The sequence below is a fragment of the Artibeus jamaicensis genome, unplaced genomic scaffold, assembly GCF_021234435.1.
Source record: "Artibeus jamaicensis isolate MK-2021 breed Jamaican fruit bat unplaced genomic scaffold, CSHL_Jam_final contig_525, whole genome shotgun sequence".
Lineage (NCBI taxonomy): Eukaryota > Metazoa > Chordata > Mammalia > Chiroptera > Phyllostomidae > Artibeus > Artibeus jamaicensis.
The window spans coordinates 452,460-477,507 of NW_026521874.1; the positions used below are offsets into that span (position 1 = coordinate 452,460).

The window sequence follows — 25,048 nt, forward strand, 5'->3', positions numbered from 1 at the left end:
GCTGTCAGACCGGCCAACAGACAGGAGCACCGAGGCGAGAGAGGCAGCGAAACTGGCCCAAGGTCGCGCGTCTGGGTGGGGGCAGGAGCATGCAGGCTGTACTCTGCTGTGAGCCTGTGGTTTGCAAACGACTTGAACTAGCGCCGCAGCACGTGAGACCTTGGGCGGTGCTGGCACCTTTGTCTCCTGGTTGAGGGCAGATGAAGCGGCCTTGGGGGCTGGCTGCAGGCCCCGCAGGGGTGGGGAAGGGACTGAGGCGTTCTGCTGAGAGGGACCCTGTGGACTGGACGGAAGGGCCAGGCCAGAAGCAGGGCCATCCCTGCCCAGGGTGACTCCGGCCCCCGGCCTCTCCGCAGCTCGTGCGCTACAGCACCGAGGGCCTGCTGCAGCTGGGCCCCCTGGGCTCCACCGCCTTCCTGCCTGACTCCAAGTGCCTGGTGGACGACGGCAGGGCCCGCGCGCCCGCCCTGAAGAAATGCGAGGATGTGGCCCGGCCGGCACAGCGGCTGTGGGACTTCACCCAGGTCAGTGGGGCAGACTGGGTGGGAGTGGGGGCAGCGATGGGCCCGGATCAGCTGCCTCCACCTGAACCCTGACTCAACAGGGTGAGGTGACAGGCACAGGGTCACAGCCAGGTCACAGCCCTGCTGCTGCTCCCGCTGGGGGGACCCCCCACTCTCACCTCCTCCAGCGTCGTGATGAGGGGGGTTTGGGGGAAGCCCTCACCCCGCTGCAGGCCACGGCCTGGGGGCCAGACCCCAAGTGCTCCGGCTGCACCGGCATCGACCCCTCTGGTCCTCTGGGGGCTGCTGGGTTCGAAGCCAAGCCCTGAGGACAGAGACCTGGGCTGGCAGTTCAGAGGTGGCCCCTGGATGGTGGGCCAGACCCCGCACACCCGGCTCCTCTTGCATCTCCGACCCCTCCTCACATGGGCCCCACCCTGGGTGTGAACAGCCCTCGAACCCTCAGTGTGCAGCTGGGACCCTGCGCCCAAGAACAGGGCAGCATGTGTGGCCGCTCCCTGCCTGGGGTCCTCGCTGCCACACGAGGCAGGCCCCACTCCTCCCATCCCCGACCCCCCACCCGCACCTGAGCTCCCAGCCGGGCAGTGACGTCGCCCAGGACACACTGCGGAGCAGGCCCACGACACTGGGGCTCCGGTCACAGGGAGGCTGCTGGAGGGAGCCCACAAGGGCCAGTTGTCCCCAGGGGCCAGGACAGGGAGGGCTGGCTATGGCTTGGGAAGGACAGGGGACTCACAGGCAGGGACACGCAGGGAAATGTGCATCTTAGGGCCTCGGGCTCCATTGTCCCAGTCACCCCTCAGACCCCGGGAAGCTGGGGCAGCAGGTGGGAGGGCTGATGGGGGGAGCTGGGAGGACAGAAAGACGTGGGGACAGACAGGACCCCGGGCTCGCGTCCCTCACTCCCGGGAGGCCCTCACAGCGGCCCCGGGTGCGCGTGCTGACTCGGCGTCCCCGCCCCGCAGAGCGGCCCCATCGTGAGCCGGGACACCGGCAGGTGCCTGGAGGTGGAGATGTCCAAGGACGCCAACTTCGGGCTGCGGCTGGTGCTGCAGCGCTGCTCGGGGCAGAAGTGGGCCATCCGGAACTGGCTCAAGCACGTCCGGCACTGACCACCGCCCGGCCTCCCCGCCCACCGGGGGCCGGAGCCCAGAGGACCCAGCTGGGCCCGCGCCATCCTGGGCTGGGCCCTCTCCTGGGCGGCTGGTGGGTGTGGGTCAGAGGGGCTGCCCTCTGGACTCTGGACCCTCCCAGCCGGGCGGCTCTGCCCGAGGGGCCCACAGTCAGCTCTGGCTCCGAACCACGTGCCTTTTCCGAGGCTTTCCTGCGCAGCCGCCTGGACGGCCATCTCTGCATGTGCCAGAGCCGCTGCACACCCCCCGCAGAAATGCCCCCGGGGTCTCAGAGCAGCAGGCCAGCCCTCGCTGATGTGCCCCCCCTCCAGTGGTCGCCCGGTTGGACACCAGGAGCAAGCAAAGCACCATCTCAGCTCGGACAGTGTCTCAAGGCTGTGCCCACAGGGCAGCGTCAGGCCAGTGCAGAGCAGATTACGTGACAGAGACACACGTCTGGTCCGTGGAGTCGGAACTGGTCAGGGCAGCATCCCTGTCCCAGCATCTCACGCGGGCCAGGCGCCTCTCCTTGTTGCTGTAAGGCCAGCAAACAAGGACGCACGGCCCCGGCCCGTTTTTATAAATAAAGTTTTATCCGCACATGGCCACGGCCACGCCCACCTGCTACGTATCATCCGTGCAGCGGCTCTGGGGCCCCAGGGCGGAGTTGAGAAGCAGCGCCCCCACCCTCCCCCGCCCTGGACTGTGCTGGAGCCCCCGGACCACACAGGCTTGGTGAAGACCGCAGGACCCCGGGAGAGAAACCAGAAAAGGGCCTGCCCCTCCCCCTCCCTATCACATACAGGGCCGGGCAGCTGCTACTCCTGCCCCCACACTGGACAGTAGGGCCCTCAGGTGTCCGAGGACGGGGCCCCAGGGCCGGCCCGGCCGCCCCGCGGTCAAACAGTCCAAGCCTTTGTGAGGCGATGCCCAGCTCCCGGGGTGCAGAGGGCCTCCCCGGGCAGAACCGTGGTCACTTACCATTCCAGCTTCTCCCCCTCATGGCGTGACTCGGGCAGGCTTCCAGACCGCGCAGGCCTCCGGCTGGGGTGTGCACCGCCCCCAGGGGTCGCCTCGCCGTGGCCGGAGCCCGGCTTCCGTTTCCGGGACAACATGGCGGCCACGGAGCCAGGTGGCGCCTTTTCAGGGAGAGGCGGAGTGACAGCTGGTGCTGCCCTGGGTCCCTGGTCCCGGGGGAGGAGGGGGGTTCTTCCCGCAGATCAGAGGACAGCAGTGTGGCACTCGTCTCCATGTCCCTGGGCAGGGAGGTCATAGGAGCGTTCACGGTTCTTGGGCCCTGGGGACAAGGAATGATTCTGCGCTTCTCCATCTTTCTAATTCATGGAGACACGCGTTCCCCTCCCCTCCCCCTGACCACCATCCTGGGCTCAGAATGGCATCCAGCTCCACCCCTGGACTGTGGGGGCCCCACCCCCAATCCCTGCACCCTCTGGCCCCCATTTCCACATTTCTTTTGTCTAAAGTGGGAGAGAGAGAGACGGGTCTATAGTTCCATTTGCCGATGCCTTCATTGGTTGATTCCTGTCTGTGCCCTGACAGGGGATCGAAACTACATTCTTGGCTTGCGGGATGATGCTCCACCCACTGAGCTTCCCGGCCAGGGCTCCTCTGCCCAAGTTTCATCCGCATGTTCTGAGTGAGGCTGGGCAGGGGGCTCACATTGGGGTCTGTCTGACCCCCAAGCCTGTGCTCCTTCCACTCTGCCTGGCTGCCAAGTATGGGTTGTTTTTTTTTTCATTTTTAAACAAGGGCAGTGTTATAAATGGCCAGGACACAAGCAAATAGAATTTAATGAAAGTTCGCCGCAGGCTCGTGCCTTTCCTTAATCTGATCATAAGTTGACAAATGCAGAGACATCCATGGTGTTTGTTTAAAGCAGCTCGTTGGCAAGCGGCCCTGACCGCCGGGGCCTGGGAGAGGCAGGAAGGAGCCAAGCACCCGCTCCGGACGGAAGGGCAGCAGGCCCTGCCCTCCCCTCACTCTGCTCTGCTCCTGCTGGAGACCATGGGGTGCGGGATTTAATTGTAATGAAAACGGCCCCCGCTGCAGCGAAGCTTCCTTCCCCACTCAGTCTGGGCGAACAGATCCCACGGGGAGGGGGTTCCGGGAGCAAGAAAGGGGCAGGGCGGCCCCGACACCTGGTGCAGGTGGGAGAGGCAGCCCCTGGCCGGGGACCCAACGGACACGAGGAAGAGTCTTCTGAGAACCCAGAGCAGCCCCCACGTGGCTGTCCCTGGGCACCGAGCCAGGGGCTGGCCTGCAAGGGATGGGGGGCCTGGGGTCTGAGGACCCCTTCCACCCCGGCGCCCTCCCCGTCCTGGGGTCCCTGGCCCAACCGCAGGGACAGAGGGGAAAGGCCATGTGGATGCCACAGCCCGGACCCTCACTGTCCTGCGCACTTGGGAGGGAGGTGACCGTGCGGGGAGCAGGCATCTTCCTGCCGTTTTCCCCCTGTGAGGCCTGGGACCCGGGCCTGGGGAAGGCGACCGGAGCCCCCTGCAGCATTGGCTCAGATGACTCCCTGCCACTCAGAGGAAGGGGCCTGAAAGCTCAGAGCCACTCGGAGCACCCGGGCTCCTGCACGAGTGGTCGCCCTGCTGTGAGTGGGGCCAGAAGCTGCCGGAGCTTGGGATCCCAGCGGAGCAGCAAGAGCAGGCAGTGGCTGAATGCCGCCCACGGAGGCCGGGCCGCTGGAGTGTGAGCCCCCAAACTCAAAGAGCCCCAGACGCCCCCGGAGAAGTTGCACTGGGCGAACTGGGTCGTGGGGCCTGAGGTGAGTCACCTCCTCACGCTGGTAAGAGCTGCTGCCTCAGACGCCCCAGTTAATTAAACGGACTCCTGGTCAGTGAGGCAGTTAACTGCTCAGGGATCAATGAGGTGAGGGCCTCATGTGTTCTTCTTCTTGTTCTTCAAAGCCCCAACGGTCACTGCAAAATGAAATCAGTGCTAATGCAAACTGACGGCCATCCTTCTCCAGGGACTCAGGGATGGCCGGTGGGCCCACCACACAGCAGCCTTTTGCTATTTCCATGCAGTTTAGCCAGACACGTCACGGGGCTTGGCAGTGATGGATTTCAGCGCCCGGCCCCTTTCTCCCTGCAGGTCACGGCTGCTTGGACTCTCAGCCATCTCTTTTCTGACCTCAGAACCGGCCTTCACGTGTCCAAGTGCGTGGTCCTCAAGCCATGGTGGCCAGACCTGCTCCCAGGCCCCGCGGGAATGGACATGTCCTCTCGGGCCAGCTGGCTCCTCTGTGTCTCTGCAGGGCTGTGCGGGCTGGGGGAAGAAAAGACCCAGGGATGGAGGGGGAAAGGACAAGTGGAAAACATTCTGGAAGAAAACAACCCAAAGAATCGGAATGTCCTGGGAGAGCATCTTACGTTAGAAGGACTGAAGAAGACAGCGTTCTAAAGAGGAATTTGGAGATGAGACCCACGACTAAAGAAGGAGGTGAAAACTGGGATCCCAGAGCTAAAGAGACAAAGGGAGGCTCCGGGCAACACCACAGGGAGTGAAGAGTAAACACGGAGCGGAGAACAGTAGGAGCCCAGCCAAGGACCACGCGGCTGACGCAGGAGCACAGCTGCAGATCCCACAGTGACTGGAGATTTAGGAGAAATACTCAAAAAGAAGCAACAGAATGAAGATGAATTACTCAGATTCCACAGGAAGATGAGTCAGCGTAAAGATCATTTGGTGTCCCTGAAAAAGAAAACTTCACAGCAGACGGGAAAACCAGCTCAGAGGATCCGTGTGGTGCGGGAGGCGGCACACGGGACTTCTGCACTCTGCTTTTGCATCTTTTTCCTTTTTGCCACTCAAATTATTTTGAAATGAAAATGTCAAAAAAAAAAAAAAAGAAAACACGTTTTAAATGCACATTTTATTATATGTAAATTATGTTCCCCAAAAGGAAGATTTTGTTTAAAACATGCCCAGAGTATAATTCTGGTTAGTAAATAAAATGTGTTTGTGTGCTGTCGACTCCAAGAAAGATACACCTGCCAAGGGAGGACTCTGCAGGGCCCAAACTCACAACCAGGGTCCAGCAGCTGTTGCCAACAGAGGCCCCTCTCTCACATACACGTGTGTACACACATATACACACATACACACGCTGTGTTTCAGGGAAAAGCCAGGCAGCTCCCAGGATCCTGACTGCAGTGCACCGACCCTTATAAAGGAGCTCCTGGAATCACATTCAATCAACGGGCTGAGACCTGCCCTGTCCAATCGGAGTCATGCAGCTATATCCTCATTTGCAACTTTACTGACCAATCCGAGAAGCTCCATAACCATCAGGCAGTGCTACCTGGACCAATCAGACTGTGCGAATGTGGATTCTTCATTTGCATAGAAATGGACCATTTAGGGGCCAGGGTGGGCACTTTCTTTATTCGAGCCCACTTCCCCTTTGTCTCCGGAAAGCACAGAGGCCACATATGCCCTCTTGCAAGCTATTTGCCTCCATAAAATATCTCCTTCTCCTGAGCCCTGGATTGGAGACTCTTGTTGCACTGGGTTGGTGGCAGCGACCCCTTGTTGACAAGGCAAAAGGTTTAAAAGCAAATGTATCTGAACACCAGGGATTACGTATCAGCAGCGAGTCTGAGAACACGTTTCACACCCTAGGTGTTCTGCCCACAATAAGAAAGTGATGTTCTACTTCCCACATTTGTAATTACTATCTATAGTCACTGTACCCATAATTTTATTTAATCATTTAAATAAGCAATCTATTAATTATATAATTATTATAAGTAATAACTGTAATTCATAACTATAACTATTCATATTAGTTACATACTTATAATCAATAATTATATAACACAGTGTTATCCACATAAAATAGTTATAATTGTAATTTCTATAGTTACTGTCAGGCCCGCTTTGCTCCTGGAGGCAGACGGAGGGGTTGTGACAAGCTAAAGCCACCGGTCCCAGCTCCCGGGTCTCCCGTGGCCCCCCTCACGTGCAGGCAGGCAGACTGCTGTCGGGTGGTCCTCTCCAGCTGGACGGTGGTCCAGCCCTCCTTCCCCCCGCCAGCCCCCTCCAACACCCTGATTTAATTTCCTGTCCACCCCGAGACAACGAGCTGTAATTTTTTTAGGAAAGGCCCCTATTTACAGAAAGAGCAAGTCCATGCCTGCCCAACACCAGCCTCTAGACAGAGCAATGCCTCTTAATAACTTTCTCCATCAAACTTCCGTCCCCAGCCAAGCCAGCCCCTGCCAGCGGACGGCAGAGGCCCAGACTTGGCAGCAGCAGGTGGCTGGGCGAGGGGCGGAGGGGCCGGCAACCTGGCCCAGCAGATGCCCCGGCAGCTTGTGCGGTCGGAGCCGGGGTTTCCAGCACATGGGCCTGGGAACTTCCTTCTTCCCACAGAGACCCGAGACACCTGCCTCCGCCTCAGTTCCTCCTGACTGTGCTCAACCAAGAGCAGAGGCCACAGGCTCTCTGGCCCATGCTGAGCGGTTCCGGGAAACCTCAGGCCCTGGCTGCACTGAAGGACACACAGGCATCCGCAAGAATGACAGCCACTCGCTCAGGAAACCTGATCCTGGAAATCAGCCTGAGAACCACGTGGCAGCTTCTCCAAGGATGGCGGGTGCCCTGCACCCAAAATGCTCTCCTGAGCCATGGTCCCTGCAGCTCCAAAGCTCTGCTACATGAACCCATTGGCCGCCCCCAGGGCCTGCGGTTCCCACAGACCACCAGGAGGCAGTTCTCAGTGGGCGGCGCCACTTTTCTGGAAGAATCCCGGTCTCCCACCTTCTGTCTGAGGAAGGGCCAGGGGAGACGCCCCGACTCCGCCTGAGCTGGACTTGCCGCCCTGGAGACGGGTCCTTCACAGCAGCTCCACCTGCAACCTTGAGGGTCTTATGAGAACAGCCACTCGTGGAGACAGGACTCCCCGGGCTGGGGAAGAATCGAGGTGAAGGTGGCCCATCAGGCACAAAGGCCAGGCTGCCATTTTCATGTGACAAGCCTATGACCCTCCTGAGGCCAGACTGTGGCAGGGGCTCAGAGGCATCACTGTCCTCTGTGCAGGGAGTCCTGGCCAGACAGGAAGGACATTTATGAAGGACCCCTGTCCCCCGCTAGCCCCCCCAGGTGATCAAGGTCACCAGCTCAGCTGATCACCTCCTGCCTGAAGGGAAGACCCCTGTAAAGGGGCAGCTCTGTGTGGGGCTCCCTGCGGCAAGCCAACAGTCCCCTTCCCTCCACTCAGGACCCTGTCTGTCCGACTCCACCTCAGTGCTGGCCCCACTATCACAGAGACCTGTGGGTGGAGCTGCCTCTGACCCACTTTACACTGGGCCAAAGCAGAGTGGTGAAGTGAGAGCAGGAAGTCGGGGTGCAGAGCCCACATACCTGCCTGCCATATCTCCGCCCAGGCTGCCCATAGCCAGCACCAGGGACACCTGGGACCAAGGGCCGGCATGAATGGATGGGAGGGTGGTGGTCTGGACCTCTGTTGTAGACAGGCCTGTCCTGAGCCCTTCGGGGACAAGAGACCATAACTGGGCCACACCTGCTCACTGGGGACCAGTTTCTCCAAGCAAACCACTGAGCCGAAGGAGCCTCAGGGCCCCTGAACTGCAGAACTGGCGCATTTTCACGAGATTTCTCAGAAGGAGACTGGGTCTCGCTTCAGGCACAGCTGGACCCAGGGCTCGAATGAAACGTGAGGCTGGCTTGTCTCCACCCCACCCCAGGCACTGCCTCAGGCCACCACGTGTCCCCTCTGAGACCTGCCTACAGAGAAGGCACAGGACCTCAAAGCCGCCAGGGCCACTCCGTCCCCACCAGAGGCCTGGCTGAGTGCGCACGCAGCCCCAGCAACGGCTCCCCGCGGCACTGACCAGAGGGCTGGGGTCTGTGGGTCAGGCCCGCACGCGCCCTGCTCTCGGGAGCTGCTGCCATAGAAGCCAGGCAAGTTCAGGCGCTGGCACGTGTGAACGTGCGGCTGAGGCCTTCCCGCAGCCCCGGCCCACCCCACCCACCAGGGTCCCCAGCCACCTCCATGGTCGCACTGCCAGACTCACCTAAGAAAGTTCCCAGGAAAAATAGATTCCAAGGCATGTACATGCCTCCCACCTGCCCACGGGGGCCACACGGCTTCCTGAGCAAGGAGAGGAGCGCCCCCTGCTGGCCTCGGAGGCCCCAGGTACCGCACCCTTCCCGCCGCGGTGATGGCCCACCGCTGCTCCACAGACGCTGCAGGGAACGCGCCTCCCAACAGCTAATTGTCTGCAGCTAATTCGCTAAATACCAATTAAATGCTTGGGCGTCAAGCAATAATCCCTTATCGCTGGTGCGTTCTCCACATCTCGGCAGATGCTCATTACACACGTGACTGTGACTTAATCACCCGGAGCCCCACAGCTCCGAGCGGAAGCCCTGGCACCAGGCGGAGGGAGGGAGGCCCCGTGCAGAGGACGCACTGTGCACGGACAGGGGGACCTGACTGACAGTCCCCTGCACACCAGCAGGTGACCAGTGAGCACCGGTCAGGAGGGACGCACCAGGGCACAGGAAGGGGTCTCCGTCTCGGGCCCCTGGAGTGTTGCTGAGCAGAGAGCAGGACCCGCCGCAGGGGCCCAGCTGAGAGCACACACCACATGGGTGCTTTCACCATGTGGTGGATCCCAGACTCCAGCGCTGGGCAGCGGACGTGGGGTCTGTTTGTCAGGCTGCTGCCCCTTCTTTGGTGTCAGAGGGACGACAGATCCATGTCAGGGTTAAGTGGGGGAGACACAGCATTTGACACGGCGGCTGGTCCATGGATGGGTGCCCAGATCGGTGGCAGCAGGAAGACACCACTGCTGCACTGGAGGCACACAGGGACGGCCAGGCCGCCTGGGGACCTGCCCCCGTGGTGGGGCCACCTGGAGGACCCTGAGTCAGGGCTGCACCATTGGCTCTGGAGACCAAGGACCCATTTGGTGCCCCTGGCCACCCACACTACCTGCCAGTGGGCACGAGAGGCTGGTCATCCTGACTGCCCCTTGGCCCAAGACCCATGGTGGCCTCCCTGCCAGGCTGCAGAGAAGGGAGGGGCCTGGGGAGCTCTTTCCAAGGGAGGCCAGGTGCAGGGGCAGGGGGTGGGGTGGGGCGGTGACAGGGCAAGGACGGCAGGCGCAGGTGAGGGCACAGCCCCTAAGGAAGGCAACAGGCCCTGCCGCCCGCCCACAACCTGAGAGTCGCTCTCCCACAAAACCGTTTATTGGGGGACGGGGCACCAGGATCAGCTGAGAGTGAAGTGCTGGGCGCAGAGGTCATCCGGCCGGCCCAGCAGGCCCTGCACCGGGATGAACTCCAGTGGCACCGCCTCAGGCCCCTTCTTTTTCAGATCCCGCTCGAACATCTGCAAGGACAGACAGGTGGACAGATGCTCTGGCACTGGGGAGTGCCCAGTGCCCCGGCCCCTCCCCCCACAACCCAGCCCTGAGCCCCACCTCATATGCCGTGAGCTCCAGGAGGGGCGCGATGCTGACCTCGGGCACAGACAGCGCCTGGTTGATGACGCTGGCGGCCTTGGACACCTCGGGGTGGTAATGCCGCTGCAGGGCCTGGGGGGCGTGTGGGCGTCAGCAACCCCCAGGGCTGCCCCACCCCATGACAGCCCGTGGGGGGACAGAACGGCCTCTCCAGGCAGAGGCCTGGGTTCTCCCAGGAAGACAGGGAACAGCGGGCGGGTGGCAGTTCCAGGGGGCAGGCCGGGCTGGTGCCTCACCTTCAGCTCCCACAGCGAGCTCTCCAGGGCTCGGCTTTTGGCCGGGTCCTCCTCGTCAGGGTCGTAGGGGTCGGTGTCCAGCTCTGCGGATGAGACCCAGACCTGTTCCACCACCTGCCCCCAACGCCCGCCCGGCGGGACAGCCCCCAGGGTCAGGGCACTCACCAGGGCCCTGGGGCCGGTGCACCAGGACGCGGCAGGCTGGGTGTCTGCGCAGCAGGTTGCAGATGAACGGCAGCACCAGGAGCAGGGCCTCGGGCGGCGCCGTCAGGGCCAGGCAGGCCAGGCGCTTGGCGAAGGCAGCCACCAGGTAGGCGGGCAGGTGGCTGGGCAGGAAGGTGGGCGTGAGACCCCCCCCACCCTGCACACCAGCCCCTCCCAGGCCTGTGCACAGCCCTGTGGGGCAGACTGCGGTCCGGGCAGGGCCAGGAGGTCCTGTGGCCGTGGGGGGAGGCCGGGAACCCTGTCCCCAACCCCCCGAACACTCACGAGGACGACAGAAAGAGGTCGGCCAGGTGGAAAAAGCGCGCCCGGTACTTGACGTGGAAGATGGATGGGTCCAAGAGGCCATAGAGCTTCCGGTAAAAGTCGGGGTACTCCCTGCAGGTGTAGGGTGAATGAGGGAAAGGCAGTGGGGGGACAGCCACGTGGGGGTGAGAGCACAGAGCAAGCAGGCAGCAGGGCCCCAGGGAACCTCAGCCCCTGCGCCCAGGGGCAGAGCAGGGGCCCAGCCAGGGGCAGGGAGAGGCCTGCACACCCCGGGGCTGACACTCACAGGTTGTGCTTGTGAATCAGGATAAAAAGTCCGTTCAACGCCAGGAGACTGATGGCGCCCCCTGCAGACAGACACCAGGCCATGCAGCCCCAGCTTCACCGGCACCCGACCAGGGACAGGGACAGGGACAGGTCCAGAAAAGCCGGACGCTAGGGGAGCCGCCTGCCCACAGGCCCGGTCGCCTCCATCCAGCCGAGGGCAGGGAAGGCGACTCAGGCAGGCCCGTGGTCAGGCCTCCAGGTCAGGGCGCCTCCGGGGCCCCCTGCTCACCGACGTCATAGGCGCGGGTGAGGAAGTCGATGAGGAGGCTGGGCTGGGCCAGGTGCGGCAGGATGGAGTCGTGCACGATCACCAGCACCCTCTTGTAGAGGCTGAGGGGCAGCTGTTGGGGTTGGGGCACAGGTCAGGGCGCACCCCACTCAGGCCAGGGGCCCGACCCGGGAGCCCGCTTCCTGCCAGGCCCTACCTTGTGCTTGAGGAAGCCGAGCCACATGGCCTGGAAGGCCCTCCTGTGCTCCTGTGGGGGTGGGGGTCTGGGCTGTAGCACTGCCCGCCAGGCCCCTCCCCATCCTTCCCGCCCCACCCTGCCTGCTTCCCACCGCCGCTGGGAGGTCGGAGCGCCCGGGACTGGAACTCAGGACGCTGCTGAGAGGAGGAGAGACACCCTGCCTCCTGCAAGCCTCCCCCAGAGCAGACAGGCGCTGCGCCCGCCACCCCTCAGCAAGGACACTGACTGGCCTTCTTCCCAACCCCTTTTGTCCCCACACACGCTGCCTGAACCTGGGGGGAGGCAATGCCCAGGACAGGACTCGCTCCCGGGGAGGCCACGGCTCCTCCACGCCGTCTCACCTTGAGGTGTGTGACCTTCCACTTGTCCGACAGCTCTGCAAGGAAGCCGGGAGGGAAGTGATGGGCAGCGGGGCTGCCAGGGTGCCAGGCCCCGGCGCCCCGCCTGCCCGCCCAGGACGCCCACCTGTGCGCTTCACATAGACGTTAGCGAGGCCGCTCTCCTGCAGAGGCAGGCTCACGGCAGACAGCAGCGTGAAAGCGTTGTTCCAGAAGGCGAGGGGCACCTGCAAGAGGCCTGGCCTGAGCACCAGGGCTCCGACATACCCCCCTTTCCTCCCCAGATGTGGGGCCCAGCCAGCTCACCTCTGGGTGCCCGCTGGCGACCCGGGCCACAGTGTCTGTGGCCGCCTGCATCACGTGGTAGCGGATGTCGTCATGCTCCAGGTACTCCCGGAACTGGGAGAGGAGCAGGGAGCGGTCCTCCTCCAGGGAGAGCAGGCCTTCCACCACTGCCTGGGCCAGGGCGGGCGGGCAGGTGAGCGCCTCTCCACTGTAGGACCGGCCAGCCCAGGGCCGAGCTCGCGCTGCAGCCCCACCAACACCGGACCACCCCAAGAAAGCCCCCAGCTGGCGGTCTGCTCCTCCCATGGGCTGGATGCAGCAGAGCGTGGCACCTGACGGCTGGCCATCCCAGCTTGGGGTCAGAGACATCTGTTGGGCCCTCAGAGACATCTGAGGCCCTGCACCCTCACCTTCAAGAGCTGGCGGGGGAACAGGTAGCTGCCCTCCCACTTGGGTTTCTCCAGGGGATGCGCACCTTCCAGCTGCACAAACTTCATGAGTGTGCTGAGGGCCAGCTCCTGGAAAGAGGGCAGCAGAGTGGCCGTGCTGTCCAACATGTCCACCCCCGCCCCCGGGGCAGACTGGCCCATAAAGCGCCCCTAGCGTTAGGCCCAGGTGCCTAACGCCATGAGGGAAGAGTTGGAGGCGGGCCACAGCCACCCGCACAAAACTGTCCAATGGAAAAAAGAGCGTCCTCATGCAGACAGGTGAGGGCCTGCAGCGCAGGACTCTGCTGTGTGGGGGAGCTCGGGGTTCAGGGAATGGACAAGACAGGGCATGGTCTGGGACCCCAAGACTCACCTTGACCTGAAATGAGGGGTGGGCCAGGAGCTCCGCTAGGCGGTTGCAGCAGCTCTGGTATCGGTGTCTCATCCACACCTTGTACTTCCGAGTGGCCCCCTGGGACCCTGCCAGTGGGGGGCGGTGGTCAGCCCACATTGGTGCCCACTGCTCAGCCCAACTAGGGAAATGACTGGAAACCTTGGCCCCAGATTTGGGGTGGGGCCAGCAGTTCCCCCAGCCAGGGAGAGCAGTGCCTACCTCAAGGGCAGGGACCCCATCCCCTCCCCTCACTTTTCCGGAAAACCAGAACGTCCCAAGACTCAGAAGGCATAACACCAGCTTCACTTAGTACTGACAATGAACATTAAACAAACTGCAAACGTGCACAGGATTCAAGCTTTGTTCAACGTTCACCAGCTGTGCCCTGCCCCTCTCCCATGCCCTCGTGCGCCCGGCAATTAGGTTTTGGGGGCTCATCCCGTGTTGACAAAGTTTCTCTCCAACCTTGCCAGAGAAGGGTCCCTGTGCCTACAAAGACGCTCACCTGCCATGACGGCCTCCTCTGGGGGCAGCTGGCCCACGAACAGCTCCCCCCGCTCCAGCAAGGCTCCGAAAAGGCGGCTGCACGCGCGCACCGCATCCTGAATCTCCTCCGGGTCCTCGGACTGCGAGGAGACGACGGCCGCTCCGTGTCCTGCCGGGAACTGTGGCCTCCCTGCGCCCCCACTCCAGCCCCACCTAACTCCAAACTTGACCCTGGCGTGACTCTCCACCCCGCCTCTGCCGAACCTCCCATCGAACCGTCCGCCCCCGGGACCCTGAGAGGCAAGAAAAAAACCCCAGTAAAATCCTAGATGCCGCCTTACAAACTGTCTATCTCCCACGTCTAGGCGCGGGTCCACCAAGCCCGCGCCCGGGGCCCTCATTCTAACCTAAGACCCCGCGCTCCCGCGCGCCTCACCTGCAGCACGGCCAGGATGTCGAACACGGCGTTGGCCTCGCCGCGGCTCGCCAGCACCGCCTCCAGCAGGTGGCCTAGTGCGCGGCGCGCCCCCCGCGGGCCCGTGTCCCGCTCCATGCCCTGCCCCACGCGCCAGACAGCCCGTCTCTGCGCCGCCTTCCGGCGCGGCCCTGACGTCACGGCCCCGCCTCGTCGTCATCGCTGCGCGCGGATCGCAGGGCCCGGGGCGGCCGGCATGGCGCTCTTCCACATCGCGCGGTACCCGGGGCCCGAGGCGGCGGGCGCGGAGGCCGAGGCAGACGGCCGGGCGCGCGCGCTGCTGGAGCGGCTTCAACGCCGGGCCCGCGAGCGGCAGCTGCAGCAGCAGCCGCGGCAGCAGGAGCCCGAGGAGGCCGCGCAGACCGAGGGCGCGCCGGGGAAGCGGCGGCGGCGGCGCCCGCGGAGGTGCAGGGGAGGTGGGACGCCGGGAAGCCCGCACGCGCCAGGGAGCAAGCGACGGAAAGCGGACGGCGAGGAGGCGGGTGCAGGTGGGCTCGGCGCGGCGGGGCGGGGCAAGGTGCGACCTGGGATCCGGGCCCGCGTGGGGCTGACGCGCCGCCCGTCCCGGTTTTCCCCGTAGAGAGCAGCGAGGAGGCTCCGGGGGAGAGCGGCGTGGACGCGGACGCCGAAGCACTGCCGAAGGCCCCAGGGGTACGGACCCCCAACGAAGCCACCGGGCCCCCCGCCCATCCCCTGCTGCTGGGCGGCTTCGGGAGGAGCAGGGCGCCGAAGGTGAGCGGCCCGGGGGCGGCCGAGGCTGGGCTGTTGTTAGTCCCGCAAGGCTCCATGGGGCAGTCGGAGAAGAACCGGCGCCTGTGGGCGTTCCCGAGGTGTGCAGTGAGCGGACACCTGCGCGGGTGAACGAGCCGCCCTTCGTGCGGGTACTTGTGTAAAAACAGAGTTCTTACTTTCAGTTCTAAAAGTGTTGTATATTTCTGTCAACGAAAAGAAGGTTTGAACCTTTGCAGATGTGAGAAGCGAGGTTTTAAACATTTGCCCATCTGTGGACGGGTTGGAGCGCGGAATTGCAAGCCGTCTTGAAGGGTTGCTCGGACTTTGGAGAGGGAGAGGTGCTCATACAGGCAGGAAGACGAGGGGGCGTGCAGCTGTGCCCCAGCGGTTTTTGAGTCAGGGCAAGGTCTGCCGCGCACCGGGCGCGTCAGGCACCCGAGGCAGGAGCTGTGGGAGCTGGCATTTCTGCGTTTTTGTCACGACGCGGCAGGAGCAGGCACCGCTGTCTACACTCGCGGACCTTTGGGGTTGGGCTGTTGGGAAGTGGAGGTGTCCAGCCCCAGGGAACTCACCAGGTCCCCTTGGTTGCTGACCAGGTTGCACAGCAGCTTCGACACCCTTTTCTTTCTCATTTCCTGCTTTTGGGCACAAGCCATTTGACAACCGTTCTGATCACCCGTGGGCCCTGAGGAAGTAGGCCGTTGGTCTCTCTCAGGGGAGAGCCTCAACCTGCAGAGAGGGCACATGAGTCGTAACATCCTCGAAACCTGGAGATGGGTGTTTGGTTAACATCCACTTTCTGTGCCTCAGATGGACCTCACGGAGGTGGGAAATGCCCCCCAGTGTCCCACGGAGAGGTTTTCCAGGGTTATATTGTGGGTGCAGAGAATGTCGGCGGCGCTGTTGTGACTGCTGTGCCGTTGTGACGACAGCGAGGGGAGGTTTCCAGGAATGCTGTTCGCTGCATGAAGTCATCTTCTTGGAGCCCCAGGCCCTAGCTTGTGCGCCCGTTGAAGCGGGGGCAGCTGAGCCCCTGCGGTGAGACCCACTTCCCGTCGTCTGGGTGCAGTGTCCCCTGTTGTCACCGTGTCGTCTCTCCTGCAGCAGTGTCAGGGCTACAGAGGGGAGCCGAGGACACTCTCAGGTCTGGGCAGTCTCTGCCTGCCAAGTGCTGCTGGGGCGGCAGCAGCCTCAGGCCCGCGAGCCCCTTCAGCTCCCTGGTGGCAGCTCCGGTGTCCCGGAGTTTCTGTCGTCAGTTGCTGTGTGGCCTCCGACGGCCCCGCAGCCTGTCTGCTGCCCTCTACGCACTGCCCGCCCAGGGAATGGGGAGAAGTCCCACTGCTTCCAAACCGTTCCACAGGCACGAGCTGCACTGAAGGCGCAGTGACCGAAAGTGTTAACATGGGCCGTTTGGTACCCTTGGGTTAGGGCACTGACTCGTCCCGCCGGGCGGGTCCTAGTTCAGGTAGGTAAGTTCCCTAGGACTGAGGAGACCCCTGGTTAGCAGAACGCCACCGTGGTCATCTGTCCTCGCGGTCTTGCAGGGTCTGCTCAGTGCAGTGTGGCCGCGGGTGTGAGGGGAAGACCCCAGGGGAGCGGCTGTGTGGGACGCGGGTGTGAGGGAGCCGGGGTGGCGGGAAGGCCAAGACACTAGGTGAGGGCTCGTTGGGCCTCCTGCCTGCAGCCTCTGCAGCCTGGTTTCTGTGGCCTTGCTCCCCAGTGCTGGGCAGGCTCTGGAGCAGCCACCTGGCCTCTGTCCCTCACCCTGTGCCACAGGTCCACCCTTTCCTGCCAGAGTGGCTAGCCGAGCCAAGCCGTGTCAGAAGGAATGTCACCGAAGACACGGTTCCCATTGAGGACATCCCTGAAGTCCACCCTGACCTGCAGAAGCAGCTGCAGGCGCATGGCATCTCATCCTACTTCCCAGGTGCCCCTGTGTGGAGAGCTGCCCGCCTGGAGGCCTCAGACTGGCCCGGGGCCCCGTGCTGGTGGGTGTCCCTGCACAGGCCTGACTGACGTCCCCTCTCCCCGAATCTAGTCCAGGCAGCGGTCATCCCCGCTCTCCTGGAGAGCGCAGCCAACGGGTTCCTGGTGGGAAGAGGTGGCTACCAGCCCAGGGACCTCTGTGTTTCTGCCCCGACGGGCAGTGGGAAGACACTGGCCTTCGTCATCCCCGTGGTACAGGTGAGTGAGGGCCCCGCCCTCCGAGTGGCTGGCGGGCGGGCAGCTGGCCCTGCCGACACCGGAGGCCCTCCTTCTCCCACAGGCCCTGCTGCGTCGAGCCGTGTGCCAGGTCCGTGCTCTGATTGTGTTGCCCACCAAGGAGCTGGCCCAGCAGGTGTGTGGAGCCCATGCCTGGGGGGGTCCCCCCATAGTCCCTGTCACTGGCACGGTTTCTCGGGTCAGGCCAGTGACACCTGTCCTCTCAGGTGAGCAGAGTGTTCAACGTCTACACAGACGCTACTCCTCTGCGCGTCGCCCTGGTCACGGGGCAGAAGTCCCTGGCCAAGGAGCAGGAGACCCTCGTCCGGAAGACGTAGGTTCTGCCCGGCTGTGCGCTCTGGGGGCTGGGCACGGGCCCTGCAGGCTCCCCACACGGAGGTCTGTGCAGGGCTCCTGCTGGGCTACTCTCTGCTCCACAGGGCCGATGGCTTCCGCTGCCTGGCTGACATTGTGGTGGCCACTCCTGGGCGCCTGGTGGACCACATCGACCAGACCCCCGGCTTCAGCCTCCAGCAACTACGCTTCCTGGTAGGTTGCCCACCCACCCAGGGGGAAGCCGAGCTCAGAGCCGACGCTGACCTCACCACCGGACCCTGGGCTGCCCGCCTCCTGCCTCCCGCAGGTCATAGACGAGGCTGATCGGATGATAGACAGCATGCACCAGTCATGGCTCCCACGGGTGGTGGCGGCTGCTTTCCCGAGGGAGGCTGCCAAGGACCCCTGTGCTCTGCTCCAGAGAAGGCAGCTCCAGGCCGTGACTGCTGCCAGGTACCTGGCCCCATCCCTGGCCCCGCTCTGCCCCGGGCAGAGTGCCAGGTCGGTCCAGCCGGTCAGAGGGGCGGCTGGCCAGGCTGCAGCTGCCCACTCAGTGCCTGCTGCCTTTCAGCACCTGCTGCCCCCAGATGCCCCTGCAGAAGCTGCTCTTCTCGGCCACCCTGACCCAGAACCCCGAGAAGCTGCAGCAGCTTGGCCTGTACCAGCCCCGGCTCTTCTCCGCTCAGCCAGCTCGTGGGGGCTGCGGAGATGGGGCCTCGGACGTGGACTCAGGCGGGAAGTACACCTTCCCCTCGGGGCTGTCGGTGAGCTGGGCGTGTGGGCTGGGGAGGGGCCCGGGCTCCTGGGGCTGGGCTGACCCTGCTCTGTCCCCACAGCATCACTACGTGCCCTGTAGCCTGCACTCCAAGCCGCTGGTCATCCTGCACCTGACCCTGCACCTGGGCTTCTCCAGGGTCCTGTGCTTCACCAACTCCCGGGAGAACGCCCACAGGTGAGACTGGGCAGGCCGGTGCGGGCGGGGGTGAGGGGCAGGCGGGCCCCGGCCCCGACCCACCCGGCTGTTCCCTTGCAGGCTCTTCCTGCTAGTCCAGGCTTTCGGGGGTGTGGCGGTGGCTGAATTCTCTTCCCGCTACGGCCCTGGCTGGAGGAAGACGATCTTGAAGCAGTTTGAACAGGGAAAGATCCAGCTGTGAGTGCCCGGGGAGGGTGCTGGCTCCAGGTGGCTGCCTGGCCCCGCCGGGCACTTGCAGCAGATTTGCCGCCTCATCCCATGCAAGCGTCCCCAGTGGGGTGGGAGCAGGGGGCATCTCAGCTCCTGCCCTCAGGCTGGTCCCACAGCCCCTCGTATCCCGACAGCCTCATCAGCACAGACGCCACCGCCCGCGGCATCGACGTACAAGGTGTGCAGCTGGTGGTCAACTACGACGCCCCCCAGTACCTGCGGACCTACGTGCACCGGTGGGTGCTGCGCTGTGGTTTGGTGGGCGGGGCTGGCGTGGGGGGTGGGGGGGAACTGGCTGTTCTGTTGGGCCCTCCCAGGGCAGCAGGGGCCGCTCTGGAGGTGTCCGTTTGGTTGCAGGGTTGGGAGGACGGCCCGTGCTGGGAGAACCGGACAGGCCTTCACGTTGCTTCTCAAAGTGCAGGTCAGGCGAGTGGACCTCGTAGGAGGTGGGGGTGGGCGGCGATGGGAGCCCCTTCCCACTGGGCACACCCCCTCCAGGAGCGGAAGTTCCTCCGGATGCTGACAGAAGCAGGGGTCCCCGAGCTGCAGCAGCACGACACCCCCGCCGAGCTCCTACAGCCCCTGGTGCCGCGGTACGAGGAGGCTCTGGCCCAGCTGGAGGCGGCTGTCAAGGTGAGCAGCTTGTGATGGTTCTAGGGGACATCACAAGAACCATCTGGAGGTTGCTCCCATCTGGACAACAGGTGGACAGTGGGGAGATAAGGTCCCGGTTTGCCCTTGAACTTCTGGCTGGAGGTTGGGAGATCCTGAGCTCGGCACCAGAGCTGTGCCTTCTGAGTGAGCACTGGGTACCTCTCCCTCTTCGAGGCGGTGGCGGGGGGCCGGGCTGGGCTGCAGACTAGTGAGGGGAGACTGCAGCTGAGCCCCTCGTCTCCTCCCGCAGGAAGAACAGAGGCAGAAGGCGGCCTAGGTCAGGGCTCCAGGGGCGGGCAGGACCTTCCACGGCAGCAAGGTGCGTGCGCCCTCCCGGAAGAGGCCCCGGGACATGAGGAGCCCTCGTCAGTGCCCGGGCCTGGCCTCCGGGACCGTCAAGGGCGCACAAGGCCAACCTCTGATTGGGCGCTTTTCCTGGAAACAGCTTCAGTCGAATTGTTCACACTCCCCGAGAACTGACAGGACGGTGGCTGCTGTGTTTTTGGCTGAGGGCGGGGATTTAGCTTTTCCGAAGATGTCGGTGTGCCTGTTCTGCCCCCGGGAGGGTGGCCCTTCCGGCCTCGGCACCACGGACCGGGAGGCGTCTCCACCGTCACAGGTGTCATGGTCAGCGGTGCTTCGCTTCACCCTGGTCCTGCCCTGGCCCGTGTGGCTCAGCGGGTGGGCGCGCAGTCCCTGGTGCGGGTGTGTGTGTGTGGGGGCGGGGCAGCCAGTCGATGTTTCCCTCCCTTTCTTTCACTTCCTCCCTCTCCAAAAGCAATGGAAAAAACGTCCTTGGGTGTGGAGAAGGCCGGCCGGCCCTACGGCCAGGCCCGAGCCCCTGCAGCTGGGGGGCTGCAGACAGGCCTTGGCAGCACTCACCCACTGTCCGGGAGAGGGCTTCCCCCCAGCACTTACTGTAACCAAAAAATGGGAGCAAACTGGGTTTTTCTCTGTCTACATCACTCGAGCTGAGTGACGGTCTGCTCACAGATTCTGGGGCTTCTGGTTGGCCAGGCAGAGGTGCTGGTGGGACAGACGCCAGCACTCGGGCAAAACAGGCCTTTCTGCTGGGGCTGCACAGTGCGCTGGCACCCGAGTCCTGCGGGGCATGGGAGCCGGAAGAGAGGCCTCTGTGTGTGGCCCCTGGCCGGGCCTGTTGGCCTGGCCGGGGACCCTGCTGGCACCTGTCCCTGGGATGCACTGTGCTTCTGCAGAACTTGCCCTGCTCACCACACGCCACCTCCCTTGGCTGGGCTGGGCGGGACCTTGAACCTGACAGTGGGGCCATGTCTGGACTCTGGGCTGGGGGCTGGAGCCTGTCCCTGGCCCAGTGTCTGTAGGGAGGTGGCCACAGCCTGCAGCTGCGTTCCTCTCTACAGGGCCAGAGGGCAAGCTGTCAACACTGTCCCTCATGTAGTCTGCCCAGCGTCAGCCCCCTCGTCACTCAGGGTGACAGCCAGCCTGCCTGCCAGGACCACGCCCGTGGCGTCACTGTACTCACGCTTCTGAAGTGTCTCGTCATCTGTCCGGCCCACAGTTCCAGGGCCCAGATGGCAAGCTGCCACGGAGGGTGTCCCCAGTAAACAGCTGAATACACCGGTAATTTATCCATCTGTCTCAGTAGCTCTGATTTTCTTTAAAAGAGCCAAGTGTTGATCTTTTCAAGGATCTGCCGCTTGATAAAGCTGGTATGGATGGAACGTGCTTCAGTGCACACAGAACAGAGATGACACCGAACGGCGGTGCCCCAGGGAGGTCACACAAACCCCACTGTCTGGCACCTGGTGCCGCTGAGGAACCAGAACATTGTGCCGGTGAGAAGGGAGAAGCCAGCACACACTTTGCCATGTGGCCAAGCAGAGAGCTAGTTTGCAAGGGGGGACAGTGACGGCTGTCCCGTGTGCTGGGAGCTAGAGCACACCCGGGAGCGACACAGGATCAGGCGAGGAAGCGGGCCCTGCCCACAAACACGCTTCCTGAGGGGCTGGGAGGCCACAGACGGGCGACCTCTAGCGCCTTGTTGTAAGAGACGGTGCAGGTGGCAAGCTGCTCCAACAATCACAAGGTTACACCAAACGTAAGGAAGCACCCCCTTTACCAAGGGCACCCCACCTCCCCGTGGGCAGCCACTGTTCCCACGGCTCCGCATACGCACGCACACCTACGAGCAGCTCTGCCCGGCAGTGCCCCACACCCGAGGCCTCCCCACTCCAGGCCACAACCTGCTCTTGGTGGCTGCACTTGACTCCGTGGGACACATGCCACACACCCAGCCTCGGGAAGGTCAGCTGGCTTTGGGTGTGAGTGATGCGGGCCGAAGGCAGGGCAGACCTGCTGCCCAGAATGGGTGGCAGAGGAGTCCCCTCTTCTCTCCCAAAGTCCTTTGAGCCACAGCCTGTCTGGACACCTGACAGGAGGTTCGAGTCCAGGGAGGCCGACATGAGGCCCCTAGGTAGCTGTGGTTGGCGGCCCGTGGGGTATACCAACGGGTTCACCTGAACTTGGATAGGGGCCAAGAGACTCACAGGGTTGGAGGTGCGACCCACTGTGCCAGACAGCGGAGTCCCGTCACCTGGGTGCCCACACCCCGGAGACGTTCATGCACCAGGGAAGGCCTGCCCCAGGCCCCCCCACACACGGCTGGCAGGCTGAGGCCGCAGGGCCGCCTGCTCCGCTGTGACCCCAAGAGCAGGACAGACCGCTGGGTGCAGGTGCCAGGGGGTGGGAGCAAGGCACTGCGGGTGCTGTTGCTGGCCCTCGCACATGGCCAGGCAGGCGTAAAAAGGAAGGTGGAGAAGAGCAGGGCCCGCTGGCTGCCAGGTTGGAGGTGCTGGGTATCCAGACACGAGGCTACCAGAGGCGGACCTGGCCCTCCAGGGGACCCACGGCTGGGGGTGGCAGGCCAAGAAGGGGCTGGGCAGCAGCGGGGGCGGCACCTGAATGCCCCGGTCCTTCCTCTGCACGTGGCTCTGGAACTCTGGGGCCCGGTGGGCGTGGTCTCTGCAGAAGTGAAGGGTGACTCTCCTCCGCCAGTCTGCAGGTGCACCCCATTCCTCTGGGGGGTGGGGCGGTGCCGGAGAAGTAAACCTCCGCCTCCAAAGCCACACAATGAAATAAGCACAACTAGCATCTTCTTTAACTAGTGTTCTATGAAAAACAAAACGAAGGAAACATATAAAAAGGTCGTTTATTATGCCTCTTCTGTGGTGGGATATCAGTGCCCTTTGAAACCCTACTGTTCAAGTACAAATGATTATATTTACAAAGTATTTACAATTTCAGTCTTCGTTTTTATTATCTTAAAACACGACAGCTACCTGGTTACAACAGTTAAACAAGAAATCGAGACGCGAGAGGGGCGCCTCCGCAGGCGCCACGTCTGCGCGTGTGTGGACCCGCCCCCTGCGTCCCGGAGGCGCGCGCCCCTCACGGGAGGGCGGTGCGAGCCGGACCAGCCCTGCTGCTCTGTGCTCAGAAGGCCTCTCCCCAGCAGCACAGGCAGCGCGGGTCCCAGCAGCGGCCCTCTCCCGAACTCACACCCTCCTCTGCGTGGAAAGCCTGACCTCGGAAGCAACGTTCCGGAAGGAGGGTTCTACCTGAGCGACTGCAGGTCAGTGGCAACGTGCAGACGTCACTGAGCCCAGCGATCCAAGGAAACTCCTTCCTGTTCCATACTTTGCATCGCGAGGATGAGGGAGGAAACACCCCGCCCCCCGTGGTGAGGGGGCTGCAGCTGCACACAGCCCGTCTCCAGGAAGCCTGGGGAGGTTCCCGCCCCTGCGAGGCTCAGCGTTCACCGGAACGCCCACCACGGCCGCTGTGTCGAGGGTGGTCTAAGTAAGCGCATCAGCATCTCATCGCCCGAAGAGGGGCTTCCAAGGCCCCGTGAAGGACACGAGGGATGCACACAGGCGTGCGGTGAAGTGTGCTCACAGGACGGCCCCGCGTGGCAGCTGTGCACACAGGATGAAGGGCAGGGGGTCCCCGGGTACGGGGGTGGGGGGCTTCCAGGCTGCACCGAACCAGAACTGAAAGGCCAGGTGAGCAGCTCTGTTTCTGTACGTTCAGTTAACTAAGATGCTGAATCCCCTCTGTCTCTTCAACGACTGACTCTCACTTTTCTCCACATTTCTCACCAAGAACTCACAGATGAAGTGCCCACCGGCTCCACGGGACTTGTGTGTCACTCACTGCCCACGTCGCCGAACGAGGAAAAGCACAGATGAAAACGCCCTCGGGACGCTGACTCCCCCTCAGCACACAGACTGCTCGGTGGCCGGGCCCCGGTGCCGGTGGAGCCCGCTGCCATAGCATATGCACCGCACCACGGTGGAAAAAGCAAGACGGCACAGACACAGGGCCTCCTCCTGGCCTCCCCACCACGGCCCCCGTGACTCGGCAGTCTACACAGACTCACGAGGGTGCGCGTCTGCTCCTGGACGCGACTCTGAGCAGCAGTCGGGGTCTCGGTGCACGAGCAAGAGCGGGCCCCGGGCAGGCCCCCTGCCGGGGCAGGCGGCTCAGCTCTGTGAGCAGCCCAGGGGGCAGCACACCCGCAGCAGCCCGGGCCTCTGGGCCCTGACCGCTCCAGACAGGAGCCCTCAAACCTGCAGGAGCTGCTTCCAGGCACCAAGTCCAAGTGCAAGCTTGACTCCAAAGCTGGGAGGTGTTGCAGGTATGCTGGATGGGAGCAGCCCACAAGGGCCCGGCAACCTGGGGACCGGCCAGACTGGCTGCTCTTTGGACGGAAGCTCAATCACCGTGCTCTTCCTGCTCGCAGGCCAGAGCCGCGTCACCAGTGTGCTTCTGCAGGCGTCAGCGCCAAGTGGTCCTTTCAAAGCCCTGACAAGTCACATTTCAGAGAACAGGAAGAGGCCAGGCTGGCTCTCTCAAACCTGAGATGACAGGCCCCAGATGACCCCTTTCCTTGCAGGACCGTGGTGGGCATCAGTTGGGCATCAAGAACCGAGTAGAGGTGGATGCTCTCAAAACATCTTAGCTGCAGGAAGTCACTGTAATTCACTGCACGTTCCACGTGGCCCCGTGACCTGCAAACCACAGGCACCGACAGCCTCCAAAGGCCCCCACACCCAGCCCTGCTGCTCTGGGGAGCGGCCAGAGGGGAGTGACTGGGCCAAGACCGCCACCGTCGTGTTTCCAACAGGTCTCCTGCAGAAGAGGTGGCAGTCCACGAGGGCCACCACGGGCAGCGAGGATCCCGCAACCTCGCCGCAGCTGTGCAGGCGCTGAACCTCTCGCGTGACACTGCCCGCGGTTCAGCAGGAAGTACAGCCTGCTGGCTCTGGCTGGGGGTGGGGCGCTTGGCGGCCCGCCCCGAGGCTGCTGCTTTCCTGGCTAGGGGCACGGAGGCTTGGTGGGTGTCTTTAACCGGACAGCAGGGACTCTCATCTGCAGTTTGGGCTGCTGGTTTGGGCTCTCGGCGCTGGCTGGCACCTGTGTGGGGTTGGGGACCCCAGGGGCCTGCAGCTGGGCTGCCGCTGTCGTCACCACTTGCTGCTGCATGAGTTTCTGCTGCACCACCTGCGCGGTCGCGGTCACCGCAGGGATCATCTGCACCTGCTGCCCGGTGGCTGTCGCCTGGGTGAGGGTCACAGTCTGTGGGGACGCCTGAGCCAAAACAGAAAACACACATCGCCTAGAACACACAGGTCCCGTGACAGGACAGGCAACACTCCTGGGGGTGAGCAGGGGGCTTCAGAAACCTCACTGGCACGGATTCTTTTGTGAAATGTGAAAACTGCTGGACGTATCGAAATACGCCCTCCGGATTCTACTCAGACTAGAGGAGGAAACAACATGGTTGTTGCTTTCAGGCTAAAACTGCAGGCCTC

The 25,048-nt window shown here is 63.3% G+C and overlaps 4 protein-coding genes across 23 annotated transcripts in view; 2 read left to right on the forward strand and 2 right to left on the reverse strand.

Moving 5' to 3' along the window:
* GALNT9 (polypeptide N-acetylgalactosaminyltransferase 9) overlaps positions 1-2,242 on the forward strand; it is a 31,444-nt gene extending 29,202 nt beyond the window's left edge. For all 3 annotated transcript variants that reach the window (XM_037161098.2, XM_037161099.2, XM_053669938.1), the window contains 2 exons: positions 357-524; positions 1,490-2,242. In XM_037161098.2, coding sequence (XP_037016993.2) covers positions 357-524; positions 1,490-1,636 — 315 coding nt within the window. In that variant the 3' untranslated portion in view covers positions 1,637-2,242. The remainder of the gene's footprint in view (positions 1-356; positions 525-1,489) is intronic.
* Positions 2,243-9,868: 7,626 nt separating this feature from the next.
* On the reverse strand, positions 9,869-14,218 carry NOC4L (nucleolar complex associated 4 homolog). The gene is made up of 15 exons (XM_037160967.2): positions 14,048-14,218; positions 13,631-13,751; positions 13,105-13,211; positions 12,714-12,821; positions 12,325-12,474; positions 12,146-12,245; positions 12,022-12,056; positions 11,639-11,689; positions 11,443-11,554; positions 11,173-11,233; positions 10,887-10,997; positions 10,563-10,723; positions 10,398-10,480; positions 10,120-10,233; positions 9,869-10,028 (listed from the first exon to the last, which is right to left on the reverse strand). Exons 1-15 carry the CDS (start codon positions 14,162-14,164, stop codon positions 9,909-9,911), a joined length of 1,551 nt encoding a protein of 516 aa, XP_037016862.2. The 5' UTR covers positions 14,165-14,218; the 3' UTR covers positions 9,869-9,908.
* Positions 14,219-14,241: 23 nt separating this feature from the next.
* On the forward strand, positions 14,242-20,809 carry DDX51 (DEAD-box helicase 51). The gene is made up of 15 exons (XM_037160966.2): positions 14,242-14,574; positions 14,667-14,818; positions 16,595-16,745; positions 16,857-17,002; positions 17,085-17,156; positions 17,248-17,354; positions 17,461-17,569; positions 17,664-17,809; positions 17,928-18,120; positions 18,193-18,308; positions 18,390-18,506; positions 18,674-18,775; positions 18,897-18,960; positions 19,038-19,172; positions 19,444-20,809. Exons 1-15 carry the CDS (start codon positions 14,283-14,285, stop codon positions 19,468-19,470), a joined length of 1,929 nt encoding a protein of 642 aa, XP_037016861.2. The 5' UTR covers positions 14,242-14,282; the 3' UTR covers positions 19,471-20,809.
* A 1,554-nt stretch (positions 20,810-22,363) lies between these two features.
* The window catches only part of EP400 (E1A binding protein p400), an 80,608-nt gene continuing 77,923 nt past the window's right edge, over positions 22,364-25,048 (reverse strand). For all 18 annotated transcript variants that reach the window (XM_037160961.2, XM_037160959.2, XM_037160963.2 and 15 more), the window contains one exon: positions 22,364-24,824. In XM_037160961.2, coding sequence (XP_037016856.2) covers positions 24,552-24,824 — 273 coding nt within the window. In that variant the 3' untranslated portion in view covers positions 22,364-24,551. The remainder of the gene's footprint in view (positions 24,825-25,048) is intronic.